Source organism: Pelodiscus sinensis, chromosome 27, assembly GCF_052426305.1.
Source record: "Pelodiscus sinensis isolate ZL-2025 chromosome 27, ASM5242630v1, whole genome shotgun sequence".
Classification (NCBI taxonomy): Eukaryota; Metazoa; Chordata; order Testudines; family Trionychidae; genus Pelodiscus; species Pelodiscus sinensis.
Genome location: NC_143078.1, coordinates 13,760,581 through 13,776,382, shown reverse-complemented (window position 1 = coordinate 13,776,382; position 15,802 = coordinate 13,760,581). Strand labels below are relative to the sequence as shown.

Genomic DNA, 15,802 nt, shown 5'->3' with positions numbered 1-15,802 from the left:
GGCAGGAAAGCCTCTCTCCTCCTCCCATAGCAATGGGGCTGAGTCAAACACTGAGGGGCTGTGTCTAGACTGGCCAGTTTGTCCGGGAAATCAGCCGCTTTTCCAAAAAAACTTGCCAGCTGTCTACACTGGCCGCTTGAATTTCTACAAAAGCACTGACTTCCTGCTGTAAGAAATCAGTGCTTCTTGCGGAAATACTATGCTGCTCCCGTTCGGGCAAAAGTCCCTGTTGCGCAAACCTTTTGCGCAAAGGGCCAGTGTAGACAGCTCAGATTTGTTTTCCGCAAAAAAGCCCCGATCGCAAAAATGGCGATCGGGGCTTTCTTGCGCAAAAGCGCGTCTAGATTGGCCACGGACGCTTTACCGCAAAAAGTGCTTTTGCAGAAAAGCATCCGTGCCAATCTAGACGCTCTTTTCCGCAAATGCTTTTAACAGAAAACTTTTCGGTTAAAAGCATTTGTGGAAAATCATGCCAGTCCACACGTAGCCGGAGATGGGATCATGAGCTTTCGTGGGCAGAGTCCATTTGCCTGCGGGGTCTAGGCCAGGATTTCAAGAGAACCTGCCCAGCAACAGTCGGCAGCTGGGGCTGTAGCATCAGGCGGAGAGCCAGGGTGAGTCCTGGAGCCTGTCTGTGACCTTGCACCAGAGGCCCCTTTATGTACATGACGGCCCAGCCCTGGAGTCTCCCAGGGGCGGATGCAGGGGAGGCTGGGACCTTTGCTCCCCATTGCCCCCAAAGCCACTGCAGGGGCAGTGGAGCAGGATTTTTGCCACCAGGGCCGTGGCCACATTGTGCTCTCTCCATTGCTTGCTTTTCCAGGTGGTCACTAGATGGCGGCACAGGCACACCTTACAGCAGTGGTCCCCATCAGTAGATGGGGCTGGACCAGCAGCTCTTAGGAGCCTCTGACAGGTGATCCTGAGTGGTTTGGCTGGGAGGCTGTCAAGTGCCAGCACCCTGCCCTGCTGCTCCTGCCCAGAGCCTCAGAGCTGTCCCTTGGGAGCCGCCTGCTTGTTGTGCAGGTTGGGGGAGGCTCCCTCTGACTCCCTCCCCTGTACCCCATCTTCTCAGAATGAGGCGGGCGGGGCTTTGGTGAAGGGGCGGGGCAGGGGTATTGGGGTTGGAGGTAGGTCCTGAACTGCCTTAAATTCAAAAAGTGATCTTGTACTTAAAAAGGTTGGAGACTACCTCCGTACAACGATTCCCAACCTCTGGACAGCTGAGTGCCAGCCACGCCCATGCCGGCTGCTCCAGGACCAGTGGCTCACAGCTGCATCAGCTGAAGCTGGCTGTTCACAGGGGCTCTGGGGCACATATTTTGGCAGACCAGTAACATTTGCTTTGCATATGTATTGTGTGCCTGATGTGCTAGAGCCCCTGGTGTCTTGAGAATCATGGGCCAGATCCAGCAGCCTGTGGCAGTACTTTTGGGGAACCCACAACTCCATTTCCCCTGGAGGGACCCATTCCCGATACAGGCCTCCTGCTTCTACAGGAACCTCTCCTGCCAGTCTTCCCCAAGGGTTGAGCTGTCCAGAAGGCAGCCTGGTCCCTCAGGTTAGAATCCAAAGGATGGAAGAGCCCTCAGAAGGCTATTGAGTCCAGCCCCTGCCCAAAGCAGGACCAACCCCAACTCAATCATCCCAGCCAGGGCTTTGTCAAGCCAGGACTTAAACACCTCTAGGGATGGAGATTCCACCCCCTCCCTAGGGAACCCATCCCAGTGCTTCCCCACCTGCCTAGGGAAATAGTTTTTCCTAATATCCAACCTAGACCTCCCTCACTGCAACTTGAGACCATTGCTCCTTGTTCTGCCATCTGTCACTACTGAGAACAGCCCCTTTCTATCCCCTTTAGAAACCTCCTCCAGAAAGTTGAAGGCTGCTCTCAAATCCCCCCTCACTCTTCTCTTCTGCAGACTAAACAAGCCCAAATCCCTCAGCCTCTCCTTGTAAGTCATGTGCCCCAACACCCTAATCATGTCTGTTGCCCTTCACTGGACCCTCTCTAATGCGTCCACATCCTTCCTGTAATGGGGGACCCAGAATTGGAGGCAATACTCCAGATGTAGCCTCATTAGCACCAAATAAAGAGGAATAATCGCCTTCCTAGATCTGCTGGCAATGCCCCTACTAATGTATCCCAATATGCCATTAGCCTTCTTGCCTACCAGGGCACAGTATTGACTCATATCCAGCTTCTCATCCACTGTAACCCCCAGGTCCTTTTCTGCAGAACTGCTACTTAGCCAGTCGGTCCCCAGCCTGTAACAATGTTTGGGATTCTTCCGTCCCAAGGGCAGAACCCTGAACTTGTTCTTGTTTAACCTCATCAGATTTGTTTTGGCACAATCCTCCAATTTGTCTAGGCCTCTCTGGACCCTGTCCCCACCCTCTGACATATCTACCTCTTTCCCTTAGTGTCATCTTCAAACTTGCTGAGGGTGCAATCCATCCCCACATCCAGGTCATTCATAAAGATGTTGAACAAAACTGGCCCCCGAACAGACCCTGGGGGCACTCCACTTGATACCAACTGCCAACCAGACGTTGCGCCATTGATCACTACCCTTGCAGCCAGACAATCTAACCAGTTTTCAATCTACCTTGCAGTCCATCTAGCCAATCCATACTTCCTTAACTTGCTGGCAAGAATGTTGTGGGAGACCGTATCAAAAGCTTTGCTAAAGTCAAGGCATATTCACATCCACTGACTTCCCCACGTCGACAGAGCCAGTTACCGGGTCATAGAAGGCAATCCGGTTGTCAGGCATGATTTGCCCTTGGTGAATAATCCATGTTGATTCTTCCTGGTCACTTTCCCTTCTTCCAAGTGCTTCAGAATAGATTCCTTGAGGATCCCCTCCATGATTTTTTGGGAGACTGAGGTGAGGATGACCACTCAGTAGTTCCCTGGATTGTCCTTTTTTTTTTTTGAAGATAGGCACCACATTTGCCTTCCACCCCCCCAATCATCTGGAGCCTCCCCCAATTGCCATGCGTTTTCAAATATGATGGCTGTGCAATCGTATCAGCCAACTCCCTCAGCACAGTCAGATGCATTAGATCCAGCCCCAGGGTTTTATATATGTCCAACTTTTTAAAAATAGTTTTCAACCTGTTCTGTCTCCACCAAGGGCTGCCCACCTCCTTCCCATGCTGTGCTGTCCAATGCAGCAGTCTAGGACTGGACTTCGTCTGTGAAGACAGGCAGAAAAATCATTGAATACTGCAGCTTTTCCAACATAATCTTACCTCCCTCATCCAGTGAGGATCCCCCAACCTCCCTGACCAATCTCTTATTGCTAATGTGCCCGTAGAAACCTTTATCCTTCCTAGCTGGAATTGCGCTTTGGCCTTCCTGGCTACATCCCTGCATGCTCCAGCAAAGTATTTATTCTCTTCCCTGCTCATCCTTCCAAGTTTCCCCTTCTTGTGAGCTTCCTTTTTGTCTTTAAGCTCACCAAGGCTTTCACTGCTAAGCCAAGCTGGTCACCAGCCACATTTGCTTTTCTTACTGCGCATCAGGATGGTTTGTTCCTGCGCCTTCAATAAGGCTTCTTTAAAATACTCTCCTAGACTCCTTTCCCCCTCATGTGACATCCCAGGGGATCCTGTCCATCAGTTCCCTAAGGGAGTCAGGGTCTGATTTTCTGAAGTCCTAAGGTGTGTATTTTGCTGCTCTTCTTTCTTCCTTCGGTCAGGGCCCTGAAATCGACCATCTCATGATCACTGCTTCCCAGGCTGTCACCCACCTCTACTTCCCCTACTAATTCCTCCCTGTTTGTGAGCAGCAGGTCAAGCTACGCACGGCCCCTGGTCGGCTCCTTCAGCATTTGTACCAAGAACTTATTCCCAACATTCTCCAAAAACTTCCTGGACTGTTGTTGCACTGCTGTATTGGACTCCCGGCTAGTGTCAAGAGGATGAAGTCCCCCAGGAGAACCAGAAGCTTACAGATCACAGGCCCTATTATAGTTGTTTGAGGAAAGCCTCACATGCCTCATCCACTCGATGCTGCGGTAGGTGTCTGCTACACACAAGATCACCCTTCTTGCTCCTGCCTCTAACCCAGGAGTGGGGATTCTTTTTTGGGTTGGGGGCCATTGACCCACAGAAAAAAAAAATCAGTGGGGGCCACACACAAGAAGTGAAAAAAACTCTCACTGTGGCCCCCAACTGAGGAAAAAGGCACTCCCCGCATTCCGGGGGGGGGGGGGGGAGCAGTCTAGTCGATTTTGTGTGCTCCAGCCCCTAGAGGGGCAGCTGGGGACCTAGAGCACCAGCATGTGCTCCCCAATGCTGGAGGGGCCCTCAGCCTTGGGAGCTAGATCCAGGCAAGCTGAGGGCCACATCTGGCCCCAGGCCTGAGGCTCCCCACCCCCACTCTTAACTTAACCCAAAGCCTCTCTACAGGCATTTCTCTTGCTTTCCATTGGGCTCTGAGCAATACTGCTCTCTTACGTACAGTGCAACTCCGCCAGCTTTTCTCCCCCGCCTGTCCTTCCTGAACAGTTTATACCCTTCTGTGTCTGTCAGGGGTGAATGTAGCTTAAATGTCTTACAGGTATTGTCCTATCACAACCTGCCCCCCACCCCTTTGGAGGGGTTAAGGGCAGGGGAGTGGGCCATACAATAGTACTGTACAAAATTTAAGTGTGGGGTGGAATGCGAAGGGCAGAGGGTTTGGGTGTGTGTGGGGGTGTGCGTGCAGGACTTAGGGCTGGGGACGAGGATGCAGGAGTTAAGGTTGGAGGTGTGTGAGGGCCTCAGGGCAGAGGGCTGGGTGAGTGCGGGGGTCAGCCAGGGCAACATTTCGGGGGGGGGGGGGGAACTGCAGCCACTTACCCCACTTGTTGAGTGAGTTTTCCTTTTTGCGGACTAGGGAGTGAGCCAAAGTGAGCCTTCCTCCTCTGCAGTCCCCTGAGCAGCCAGGGATGAGAGCAGGCTGTGAACTTTGTCCTCGCTCCCTAGTCAGAAAAAAAAAAAACAACAAGAGAGTTTGCCCATCACCGACTTGCCCAAGTTGCCAGTATCCTGCAGTGCAAGAGCAGAGGGCAGTGGGTCCAGCCAGGGACTGCGTGGTGTGGCCGGATAGCAGCCCCGTAGGAGACCCAGCACCTCCGTCACCAGTGCTCCTCAAAGCCCGGCTCGGCAGCTTCGCCTTCTCCGGTTCCTGCTGGGGGCCTGGGCTATGCTGGCCTCGCTCCCCAGTGTGAATTCCTGCTACCACCACAGCAGAGAGAGCCAGGGACCATCCCTGCTTCTGGCTGCCCCGTGCCTCTGGAGGGCCTGAAATGGGCACAGCTGCCAGCGAGAGGCAGCCCAGGGGAGAACAGGGGCCTGAGTCTTACTGCCCAAGGACTGGAGGTGGCTCCATGCTCGCACTGCTCCCCCACGAGTTGCCCCCAGTCCCTTATCAGCAGGGATGCCCTTGCTGTGTTCATCTCTGTACAAGACAACTGGGAGTTGAGTGCTGCCCAACGCAGCAACAAACGCCCTGGCAAACGGGAGAGTCCTGCTCCGTATCATTACTATGGGGCGGCAGGGGGCCAAAAAACCAAGCCCTTATTTTTGCAATACAGCGTTGACATCCTGAGCTGGAGCACAGCAGGCAGAGAGGTGAGGCCAACAGGGTCTCTTTCCCCCTCCCAAATGCTCAATTTGGTCCAAAAAAAAAGAGAGAAACATTCAAAACATTTTGGCCGAAAATGAAGAGATTTCAGTGTATGGCTGACAATGTTTGGCTTGCCACTCAGGGTGTGTCTAAACTACCTGGCTCCATCGAAGGAGCCATGTAGATTAGGCTGATCGGCAAAGGGAAATAAATCATTTAAATTTAAACAATCGCGGCTTCATTTAAATGTAAATGGCTGCCACGCTGAGCCAACAAACAGCTGATCAGCTGTTTGTCGGCTCAGCGTGCTAGTCTGGACGCTCCCGCGCCGACCTGAAAGCCCTTTATCGACCTCCCCGTTATGCCTCGTAGGATGAGGTTTACCGGAGAGGTCGATAAAGGGCTTTCATTTCGACAGGGGAGTGTCCAGACTAGCGCACTGAGCCAACAAACAACTGATCAGCTGTTTGTCGGCTCAGCGCAGCAGCCATTTAAATTTAAATGAAGCCGCGATTATTTAAATCGCGGCTTCATTTCCCTTTGCCGAACAAACAAATTTACATGGCTCCATTGATGGAGCCATGTAGTTTAGACGTACCCTCAGAATCAACTTTTTCCACGGGGGACAAACCCTATTTTCCAACCACCTGCCTTTCAATGAGCGAACCACAGCCCGCTCTGCAACTGGGGAAACTGAGGTATGCCGCAATGAAGCAACTTGGATAAGGTAACAATAATTCTCTGCCAGTGCAGGAGTCTCTCCCTGGTTCCCTGCCTTAACCAGAAGCCTGGGGGGCGGGGGGTGTAGACGCACTGACTGCAGAAGAGCCAGTTTTGACAGTATTTGGGGAGCGAACACCCTGACGTGTCCAGCCTGCAGCTCAGCCTCATTCGCCCAGATGCTTACAGGTATTTTAGGCTCCTAACTTAACTTGCACGGATGCTCGTTGCAGTAGGAACCTTTGTGGATCAGCCCCACCTCCAGCTGTGCCAAGAGCCCAGGCACCTCTGAAAACCCAGGAAATGGAGCCTCACGCAGCCAATTGATTCTTCTAGCTTCGTGCCTCCCGCCCCAGGAGCCTCTCAGCCCCCTGCCCAGCCCGAGAGAAGCGGCCATGTGCCAGGGCCACGCATTGTGGGGCATGTCAGTGGGACAGGGCAGGCCTGGAACAGAGGGGATGCAGTTAAGGGGTTAGAAGGAAATGCCCCAGCTACTCTTATGGGGGTGCAGCTCCTTGCATGAGCCCTGGCTGGAACAGACACTGCCGGGGAGCACGTGGCCAGTTCAGAGTTTTATTGAAGGGGGGAAGTGTGGGAGAACCACGTCCCCAACCCACGCTATCTCCCCCGCTGGCTGAGTTGCCGCTCATGTCACTGCTCCATGGACGTCCTGCCCGCCCCACGCTCGCAGCGGGAGCCCTCACGGCTTGGGGGTGACTTGCTGTCGGAGGTAGAGATCCCGGATCTCACCGAGGCTGCTGCTCACGCTACTGAGGGCCTTGGCGATGATGCGCAGGATGGAGGCCGTTTCCCTGCGGCTCTCCGCGTACTCCCTGCGGAAGGCGCGCACCTCCTGCACCAGCTGCTCGTTGGACTGGAGAATCCGCTTCTCCACGGGGCTGAGGTGCCCGCTTTCCAGCCCCCCCTCCTGCAGCGTGACAGTTACAGGGGTCGTGCTCTCACTCACGCTACAATCATTCAGGTGCTCTGCCTCTTGGTCAAAGATAATACTTGTGAAATCCGTGCCCAGGGGCTCCTGCTGGCCCTCCAGCTCACTGATGGAGAGTTCGGTTTGCGAGGGATTCCGCGGGCTCCGGCTCCAGCCTTCGCACGGATCGTCCGGCAGGTGGCCAGCACTCCTGAGAAGCCGTCTCTCCCCTCCCTGCGTCACTTGCTGACGGATGGCCTCAGCAGAAGGCGGATGGAACGGCTCTGGCTTGACGTCCACCGGCTCCTCCTTCACGGGCTCCTCCTTCACACCTGCCCCTGGCAAACAGGACAGATGGGTCAGAGTGGAAGGAGAAAGCAGGCTGCAGGCCAGCACCAGGGTCAACAACGGTGGGTGGTTTCCTGGTTGGACATGGGCCCTGGAGACACTGGATAGATGGGTTTACCTTTGAACCCCACGCCCACCAAAGCAAGACAAGGAAACCTGCCTGCTTCCCACACTTCCCTAGGAGTGGCCACAGCAATCTTTCAGGCTCAGCAGCCATGAAATAAAGATTTCCAGCCGGACTGGTCACAGGGAGAGCCCCGTCCTAAGCCAGCCACCCTCTGCCAGTCTCAGCTCATGCCAGGCTGGGGGTTTTCGAATTAACGATCGGACTGATTAGCAGTTCACGGCTCCGCGCCCACCACCCTGCGGAGGAGCTGCCAGGAGGCGGGGGCAAAGAAGATGGGGAGCAGAAAATAATCCCCAACAAGGAGCAAAGCAAAGGGCAGAAGTAACAGTGACCTAAAGGGGGGCAGATTTACATCCCTCGGGGTCACTCTCCTCTCTAGTTTCATTGTACAGTGGGAATCCCGGGCACCTCTGCAAGGTGGGCAGGAGCCTGAACCAGCTATTGGGGGGTGGTGGGAGCTAGAATCAGTCACAAGCACGCAGGCTGGGGGGGGGGGGAGAAGGAGGTGGGAGCAAGAGCCAGCCATGCACACACAGACAGCGGGGGGGAGTAAGCGGGAGCAGAAATCAGCCACATGCACACAGGCTGGGGTAGGCGGTAGCAGGAGCTGCCTGTGCGCACATGGGAGGGAGGGGGAGGCAAGAGCAGGAGCTGGCCACGTGCGTGCAGGCTCGGGGGAGGAGGCAGAGGAGTAGGAGCTGGCCGTGTGCACACAAGCGTGGAAAAAGCGTGTGGAAAAAGTGAGTAAGGAAGTTCTTTACTTGTTCCCATAACCTAAGAACTAGGGGTCGCCAAATGACATTAATAGGCAGCAGGTTTAAAACAAACAAAAGGAAGTTTTTCTTCTCGCAGCACACAGTCAACCTGTGGAACTCCTTGCCAGAGGATGTCATGAAGACTAAGGCCTTGAACAGGGTTCAAAAAAGAGCTGGATAAATTCATGGAGGTTAGGCCCATCATTAGCTATTAGCCAAGGCGGGTATGAATGGTGTCCTTAGCTTCTGTTTGTCTGGAGATGGATGACAGGAGAGGGATCACGTGATAATTATCTGTTGTGTTTGCTCCCTCTGGGGCATCTGCCATTGGCCACTGTCGGCAGACAGGATCCTGGGCTAGATGGACCCAGTATGGCCGTTCTTATGGTCACAGGTGGGGGTTGGGAGGTGGGAGCAAGAGCTGGCTGTGCATACACAGGCTGGGGGGGAGGGGAGAGCAGGAGGTGGCCATGTGCATGCAGGCTGTGGGGGCAGGAGCCAGCCACGTGCACACAGAGTGGGAGGTAGGTGAGAGCAGGAGCCAGCCACGTGCACACAGACGGGGGGAGGCAAGAGCGCTGAACACGGAGTGGGGGGAAGGGGGGAGAGGAGAGTCAGAACTGAGGTCTTGGTTGGATATTAGGAAAAACTATTTTCCTAGGAGGGTGGTGGAATCTCCATCCCTAGAGGTGTTTTGGTCTCAGCTTGACAAAGCCCTGGCTGGGTTGATTGAGTTGGGGTTGGACTCAATGACTCCTGAGGTCTCCTGAGGTCTCCTCCAGCTTTAGGACTCTATGGGTATGTCTCCACTTGCACCCTAGTTCGAACTAGGGATGCAAATGCAGGCATTCGAAATAGTCAATGACGCAGGGATTTCAATATCCCGCGCTTCATTCGCATGATCTCACCAGCGCGTTACTCCGATCAACAGCTGTTTCAAAAGTGAAAGTGCGTGCCGGGGCGCATTAGTTCGAACCAAACCCCTTGGAGAAGTAACGTAAGTTCAAACCAAGGGGTTTGGTTCGAACGAACGCATCCCAGCGCACACTTTCCCTTTCGAAACAGCTGGCATTCGGAGTAACGCGCCGGCGAGATCATGCGAATGAAGCGGGATATTGAAATCCCTGCTTCATTGACTATTTCGAATGCCTGCATTTGCATCCCTAGTTCGAACTAGGGTGCAAGTGGAGACATACCCTATGAGGGCTCATGGGCACCTGAACCTGGTCATATCTGGGTCACTACACACAAGCTTTCAGTTATTAACATGAACAAACAACTCAGATGGTCCCTACCCCACACCTGGAGACGCTCCCCCCTTCTGTTACATGCTGGCTCCCTCTATACTTTGTGTTGCACCTGCTCTACCCAAAACCACCTCTCTACATTTTGTGGAGCCAGACGACTGTTACCAAAGAGACGGCATCCACCATACCAAGGAGAAGTTTCAGCCAAAGACCAAATAAAAAAATTCCCAATAAAATAGAGAGCTCTACAAAGAAAATTCAGATGGCCTGAACGTGACCCGTCACACCAACGAGTCACCTGCTTTTCCAGGAAAGGAGGGAGGGAGCCCTCATAAGCCCACAGACCAGCGGTTTTCAAACTTTTCGGCCCGTGGCTCATCTGGCTCAATGCAGACATTTCTGTGGGCCCCCCAATTGCTTATGGGACACTCACCATTAATTACATAATTATCCCTGAGCCAGTCAGTGCTGCAGTCAGGGGAAATGGTTTAATGTAACAGTAAGAAAGAGCTGGGAGAAACTGAGGAATTATCGGATGTCAGAAAGTTTTCCAGAGAGGAAAGGAGCATAGCTCAGCCAATCGCAGCTCAGCCAGCCTAGCTTCCTTCCCTAGGAAGCAATGAAAGGGTTGCCAGACAGGCTCAGGACCAATCTTCTCCCTCTCCTACTACCAGCACTCTGGGGACTTCCCGGCCAACCTCACCCACCGGTGTCAAGAGACCCAGCACTGTCTCCTGCCCTTGTCCCCTCTCTCCCTTCAACGTAACAGCTATGCACAACTTCTCAGATCACCAAAAAGCCATCCGGCCCCAGCTCCTCACCAGGTACTGCCCATCCCCTCATTGAAAACATGCTAAAGCCACTGTCTGAAACACCTCCCTGACTCCCCCTTCAGTGCCCTTCCCAGCCAGCACCTGCCCCTGCATTCTCCCAAAATGGCTCTTGCATGGTCTCCAACAGTCATTTCCTCCCCTGATTTCAGAGCTGGTGCCCTTCACGGACCCTTCTTTTCTAAAGAGAACCCTGTCAGCCCAGGAGCTAGTCCTTTTCCGGTTTTCCTGGCATCTCTCAAGATGGCTCAGGCAGCATCCTTCCTTCTTCCTCTGTCTGGTCTTAAGCTCGCCCCCACAGAATCCACCCTGGCCAAGCTCCGACATTCTGAGCTGAAAATGTGGCTTTGGTAACTAGCACTGGGCCTATGACTATAGCCACACTGGGAAGCTTTGGCAGTCCACATGCAAAAGTCACTCAAAGTGAAAACTGGTCAAGCCACTTTTTCTGACTTCCGTTGTCAACATTTCATGGCCACATTGCTAGCACCCTGTGGACAGATAGAGCCATTTAAATTTAAATGAAACCGTGATTATTTAAATCGCAGCTTCATTTCCCTTTGCCAAACAAACAAATCTACATGGCTCCGTCAATGGAGCCATGTAGTCTAGACGTACCCTTGTATAAACAAAGCCCGAGACCATGAATAGAGCCCTGTGTGGCTACAAGATTGTATCTGGATCTGTAGTCACAAAAATGAGCTGTGGATAGCGGTATCCACATATCTGGGCACCTGCAGATTTGCAGGGCTTTATCCATGAGCAGAGTTATGGACAGAGGCTGCCAGACTTGTTTTTTTAGGGTGTTGGGCGGGTTTTCTTTGAGGATGAGGATTGAGAGGTCAGCTACAGAGACGTGCTTTGTGAAAAGTGTTTAGCCACAGCTGATATGAGGTTTTTGATCTTTTTCCATGTGCACGCATTCCAGCATGGAGCATTGTCTCATTTCTCCTATAACAGAGTGGTTACTGGAGCATGTAGTGTGCTGGATGAGGTGCTCCAGACTGACAAGGTATGTAGGATGCACGGATCCTGAAAGGTGCGTTGTGGGGAGTATTGATCACAGTAGCTGTGGCGCTATGGCGGCAGTTTGCATTTGTTGTTCTGGCAGGGTCAGATGACACTTTGAGTAGGTGTGTCCTGGAGTGCAGGAACGTGCTTCTGCCAACCTCTCCCTCTGATTCACAGACTCCAAGACCAGAAGGGACCATGAGATCATCTGGCTTTGGATACAGGAAGTCAGAACTTCCCCTAAACAATCTCTAGGCAAGTCTTTTAGAACAGGGGTGGGGAACCTCAGGCCCAGATGTGGCCCCCGGCTTGCCTGGATCCAGCCCCCCAAGGCTCAGCATTGGGAAGTCTGCACTGGTGCTCCAGCCCCCCACCTGCAGGGCTGGAGCACACAAAGTCTGCTAGCCTGCTCCCCTTTCCCCTAGGCTCTGATGTGCAAGGGGGCTGGACTTGATGGCCTTCTGAGGTCTCTTCCAGTTCTATGATTCTATGAAGGGGAATGTGGGGAGTGTCTTTCTCCTCACTTAGGGGCATCTCACTTGCATGGTCCCCGACTGATTTTCCTGTGGGTCAGTAGCCCCCAACCCCAAAAAAGGTTCCCCATCCCCGTTTTCATTCCAACACAGTCAGTGATGGAGAATTCACCATACCTTTGTTCCCATGGTTAATTACCAATTACCGTCACTGTTACATTTACATCTGTCCATTTCCTGTCTGAATTTGTCTAGCCACACCTTCCAGTCACTGGATCATGTTACACCATCCTCTACTAGACTGAACAGTTTATGGTCTGAATATTTTCCCGTGTAAATACTTATAGTGATCAAGTTACCCTTATTCTCTTTAAGATAAATGGATTGGGTTTCTTCAGTTTACACCACTTTACGGCTTGTATATATGAATCCTTGAATCATTTTCCCAGCTCTTCTCTGAACCTTCTCCAATCAATCAACAACCTTGTTGATTTAATGGCAGGAGAAGTGGACACAAAACTCCAGCAGGAGTCATACTAGTGGCCAAATACAGAAGGGAAATACCCTCTCTACTCTGACTTGGGAGTCCGGTTTGGAAATCTCAGTATCACATTATTGCTTGTGGTCATAGCATTATGTTGCAAGCTCATGTTCAGCTGAGTATCCACCACAAATGCAAAATCTTTTTCAGGTTACTGCTTCCAGGACAGAACCCGCCCTGCCAGGAAGCAATGGACTACATTCCTTTTACATTTTGCTTGCACCCACTTATCAAGCAATTCAGATTACTCAGGGTCAGTGACCTTCGTTTTTACCACTTCCCCTGTCCAAACTAACATCCCAGCCTGCATTTCTAACATCTCATAGCTGTGTTAGGTTTCATTTGGCAGCTAAATGTCCATGTTGGAGCTCCTGCTCCTTCGCTGACTTTAGCGCAATTGACAGCATCTCTCAAGCCCTTAATCTCGCTTTCTATTGTACATGGCCTCCTCCTTTGACTAGGCTGTACCTAAGTTCTGTCAGCTCTTCCCACACAAGACCGCCAAGACCCAGTTTTCCAGCCCCCAGTTCCCAGAAGACTCATATGAGCCAGGATCACCTGGTACTTCTGCACCTTCTCCCATGTTCACCCTTCATCCCTGCCAGACAGCCTTAAAGCCATGTCTCCACATCCCCCTTGGAGTGACTCCTCAAAGCCCTGCACCATAATGCAGACACAGGACAGCCTTGTAGACATGCACTTACAGCTACTAATTAGCTAAGAACCGAGCACACAACTAATCCATCCCACGATACCCAGTTAGTCCTCCTCCATCCCTGCTTCATGCGCCTGTTATGTCTGGCCTCTGAGAATGTAAGGGTGAAGGCACTGCCCTTTACCGTGGGTTTGTATACAGCATGGAGTCCTGGCTTGGTTTAGGCCTCTAAGCATTACCGCAATATAAACGTTAGACAACAACCTCACCGGCAGACTGTACACAAAGCTGATGGGGGCGCATATTACATACTTGGACTAAGAACCTCCACCTGTGTTTCACTGAACCTGCCTCAACTGGGCCACACTGGTCAGGAGCACTGTCCTTTGCAACAGAAAACGTCTGACAGGCTGCAAACAAAAGGCAACACTGGACAGGGGAAGATGCCTGGTGTGGCACTACAGGAAGCAGCATTCGCTGTCCTTTTCACATCTTCATGACTGGCTGGGAAGGAGGGGAATGAGGCATCTATTAGGGATGTTTAAAAGAGGGTAATTGAGTAACCCTGTAACCACTGAAAATCTCAGAGATTACACACCTCCCCAGTGTGAGGTGGCAGCTGGCTCCTCAGGAGCAGGGCAGGAGCCCGCGTGTAACTGTGAACAGTAACCGATACGCCATTTAAACGGTTTTACTTTTACATCCTCACTGACTATACCAGGCTGGGGAGAGCTGCGGACACCAGGGGGGCACAGGAGTGATCCAGGGGGTCTTGCTGACTTCAAAAACAAAACAGCTCAACTGTGATAGCTAAACACAAAAAACGGGAGTACCATGGAGAGAGAGCGAGCGAGCAAGAAAGTACTCTGGAGGATGGAGCAACATGACATGCAGCAGTGCTGCAAGAGACAGAGGCAGGAGTTGGAATAGCAAGAGATGGGAGTTTGCAGGGCGATATGGCAACAAAGCCAGTGTGGCACTGGGCAGCAGCTGCCGAGGTATCAGGTTCCCAAGCTGGAAGACGGTGCCCTCTCCCCACAGCTGTGAGCCAGGCCCCCCCTCCCCCGCATCAGTGCCCCTGGGAAGCAAAGCGGAGGTGGTGAAGGCACCACACGGCTCATCGGGAGACTTGCCTCCACTCCGGGCACTTGCAGGCTTTGTGTGAGTCCAGTCCCCCCCCGATGCTGGAGGTCGCCCCCTGGAAAGGGCACGGCGCGGTGCTGGGGCGCAGCATAGGGATCCGCGCCGGCTCTGCCCAAGCGCTAAAGCTGCTGGGGCGCTGCCCCGGGGCCCCCCGCAGCCGCCTCCCTCCGGAGGCCCGTGCACCCCGCCCGCCCAGCAGCGGACTCACCCTGCGGCGCAGCCAGCTCGCCGGGCCCGGCCGGCGCGTCCAGCGGGCGCAGGCCCCACTGCGCGCCGAGCTCGGGCTGGCGGGGCGCGGGCGGCGCCTGGCGCTGCTGCCGGTGCCGGGTGATCTTGTCGTTGGCCCGGCGGCGCAGGCCGCGCCAGCGGTTCTTCACCTCGCCGATGTCGCGCTGGTTGCGCCCGGCCGCGTTGATCTTGTTGGTGATGCGCCACCAGATCTTCTGCTTCTCGTAGGCGTTCACGTTGGTGGAGCTGGCGCCGAAGAGCAGCTGCTCGTAGCGCAGCACCTCGCTCATCAGGATGTCGATCTCCTGCAGCGTGAAGTTGGGCTTGCGCTTGGGGATGCCGCGCCGGCCGGCCCTGGCCCCGGCCCCGGCCATGCTGCTCGCCGCTGCGCCCGCAGCCCGCGCCTCATGGCTGCGCGGGGGCCCCGGAGCCGCCCATGGCGCACGGGCCCGGCGCGGAGCGGCTGCCGGCGGCACCGGCGGGCGGAACGCCGGCCTTTGTCTGCGGCCCGGCGGGGAGCGGCTCCCGCACAGCGCCGCCCCCTGCTGGAGACTGCGGCCCGGCCCGGGGAGGACAAAGCCCACGGGCCGCGGGGCAGCGCTCTCCGCCCGGCGGCTGCGCTCCCGCAGGGGTCCCGGCTGGGTCGGGGCGCCGCGCGGGAGCGCACAGCTGCGCCCCTTGCCAAGGAGCTAGCGGAGCTAGCGGCGGAAGCTCGTGGCCTTCAGGCCGGCCCCCGCCTGTGCCCTGTTCTGCCCCAGCCCTGCCTGGCCCCTGCCCCAGCCCTGCCTGGCTCCTGCCCCAGCCCTGCCTGGCCCTGGGTGAGCCAGACTGGAGGGCAGTTCCCCAAGGCTGTGCCCTGGCTAGAGGGGGCACTCATGGCACCATAGAATCATGGAGCTGGAAAAGACCTCAGAAGGCCCTAGGCAGGACCAATCCCAACCAAATCAACCCAACCACTTTGCAGCTAGGGCCACTGCCTGGAGCAGGGGGCTGGACTTGATGACCTTCTGAGGTCTCTTCCAGCTCTATGTTTCTATGGCCCTAAGCCCAAAGTGTCCAGGGCAGACTTGTAAAAAGGGGTGGCAGGTGCCTTTTTCTCAGGCAGGATTTCTCAGTGGGGCTGAGGGTCTCCAGTGCAGTGCACGTCAGCCACGCCGCAAACCAGGCTCAGGGGGG

At 54.4% G+C, this 15,802-nt stretch overlaps 1 protein-coding gene across 2 annotated transcripts; it reads right to left on the bottom strand.

Annotated features, from left to right (window-relative positions):
- Positions 1-6,899: 6,899 nt before the first annotated feature.
- LOC142820868 (uncharacterized) lies at positions 6,900-15,140 on the bottom strand. Of its 2 annotated transcripts, none has more exons than XM_075909896.2 (2): positions 14,607-15,140; positions 6,900-7,606 (listed from the first exon to the last, which is right to left on the bottom strand). In XM_075909896.2, the coding sequence occupies exons 1-2, from the start codon at positions 14,998-15,000 to the stop codon at positions 7,041-7,043; spliced, it is 960 nt and encodes a 319-aa protein (XP_075766011.2). In that variant the 5' UTR covers positions 15,001-15,140; the 3' UTR covers positions 6,900-7,040. The 2 variants fall into 2 exon arrangements, with proteins under 2 accessions (XP_075766011.2, XP_075766010.2); XM_075909895.2 differs by having other exon boundaries at positions 6,900-7,600.
- Positions 15,141-15,802: the final 662 nt, after the last annotated feature.

Coding starts and splice junctions, on each gene's coding strand:
- LOC142820868 (XM_075909896.2), bottom strand. CDS start 15,000: ATGGCCGGGGCCGGGGCCAGGGCCGGCCGGCGCGGCATCCCCAAGCGC. Junction 7,607..14,606: donor CGAGCTGGCTGCGCCGCAGG/GTGAGTCCGCTG, acceptor CCTGTTTGCCAG/GGGCAGGTGTGAAGGAGGAG.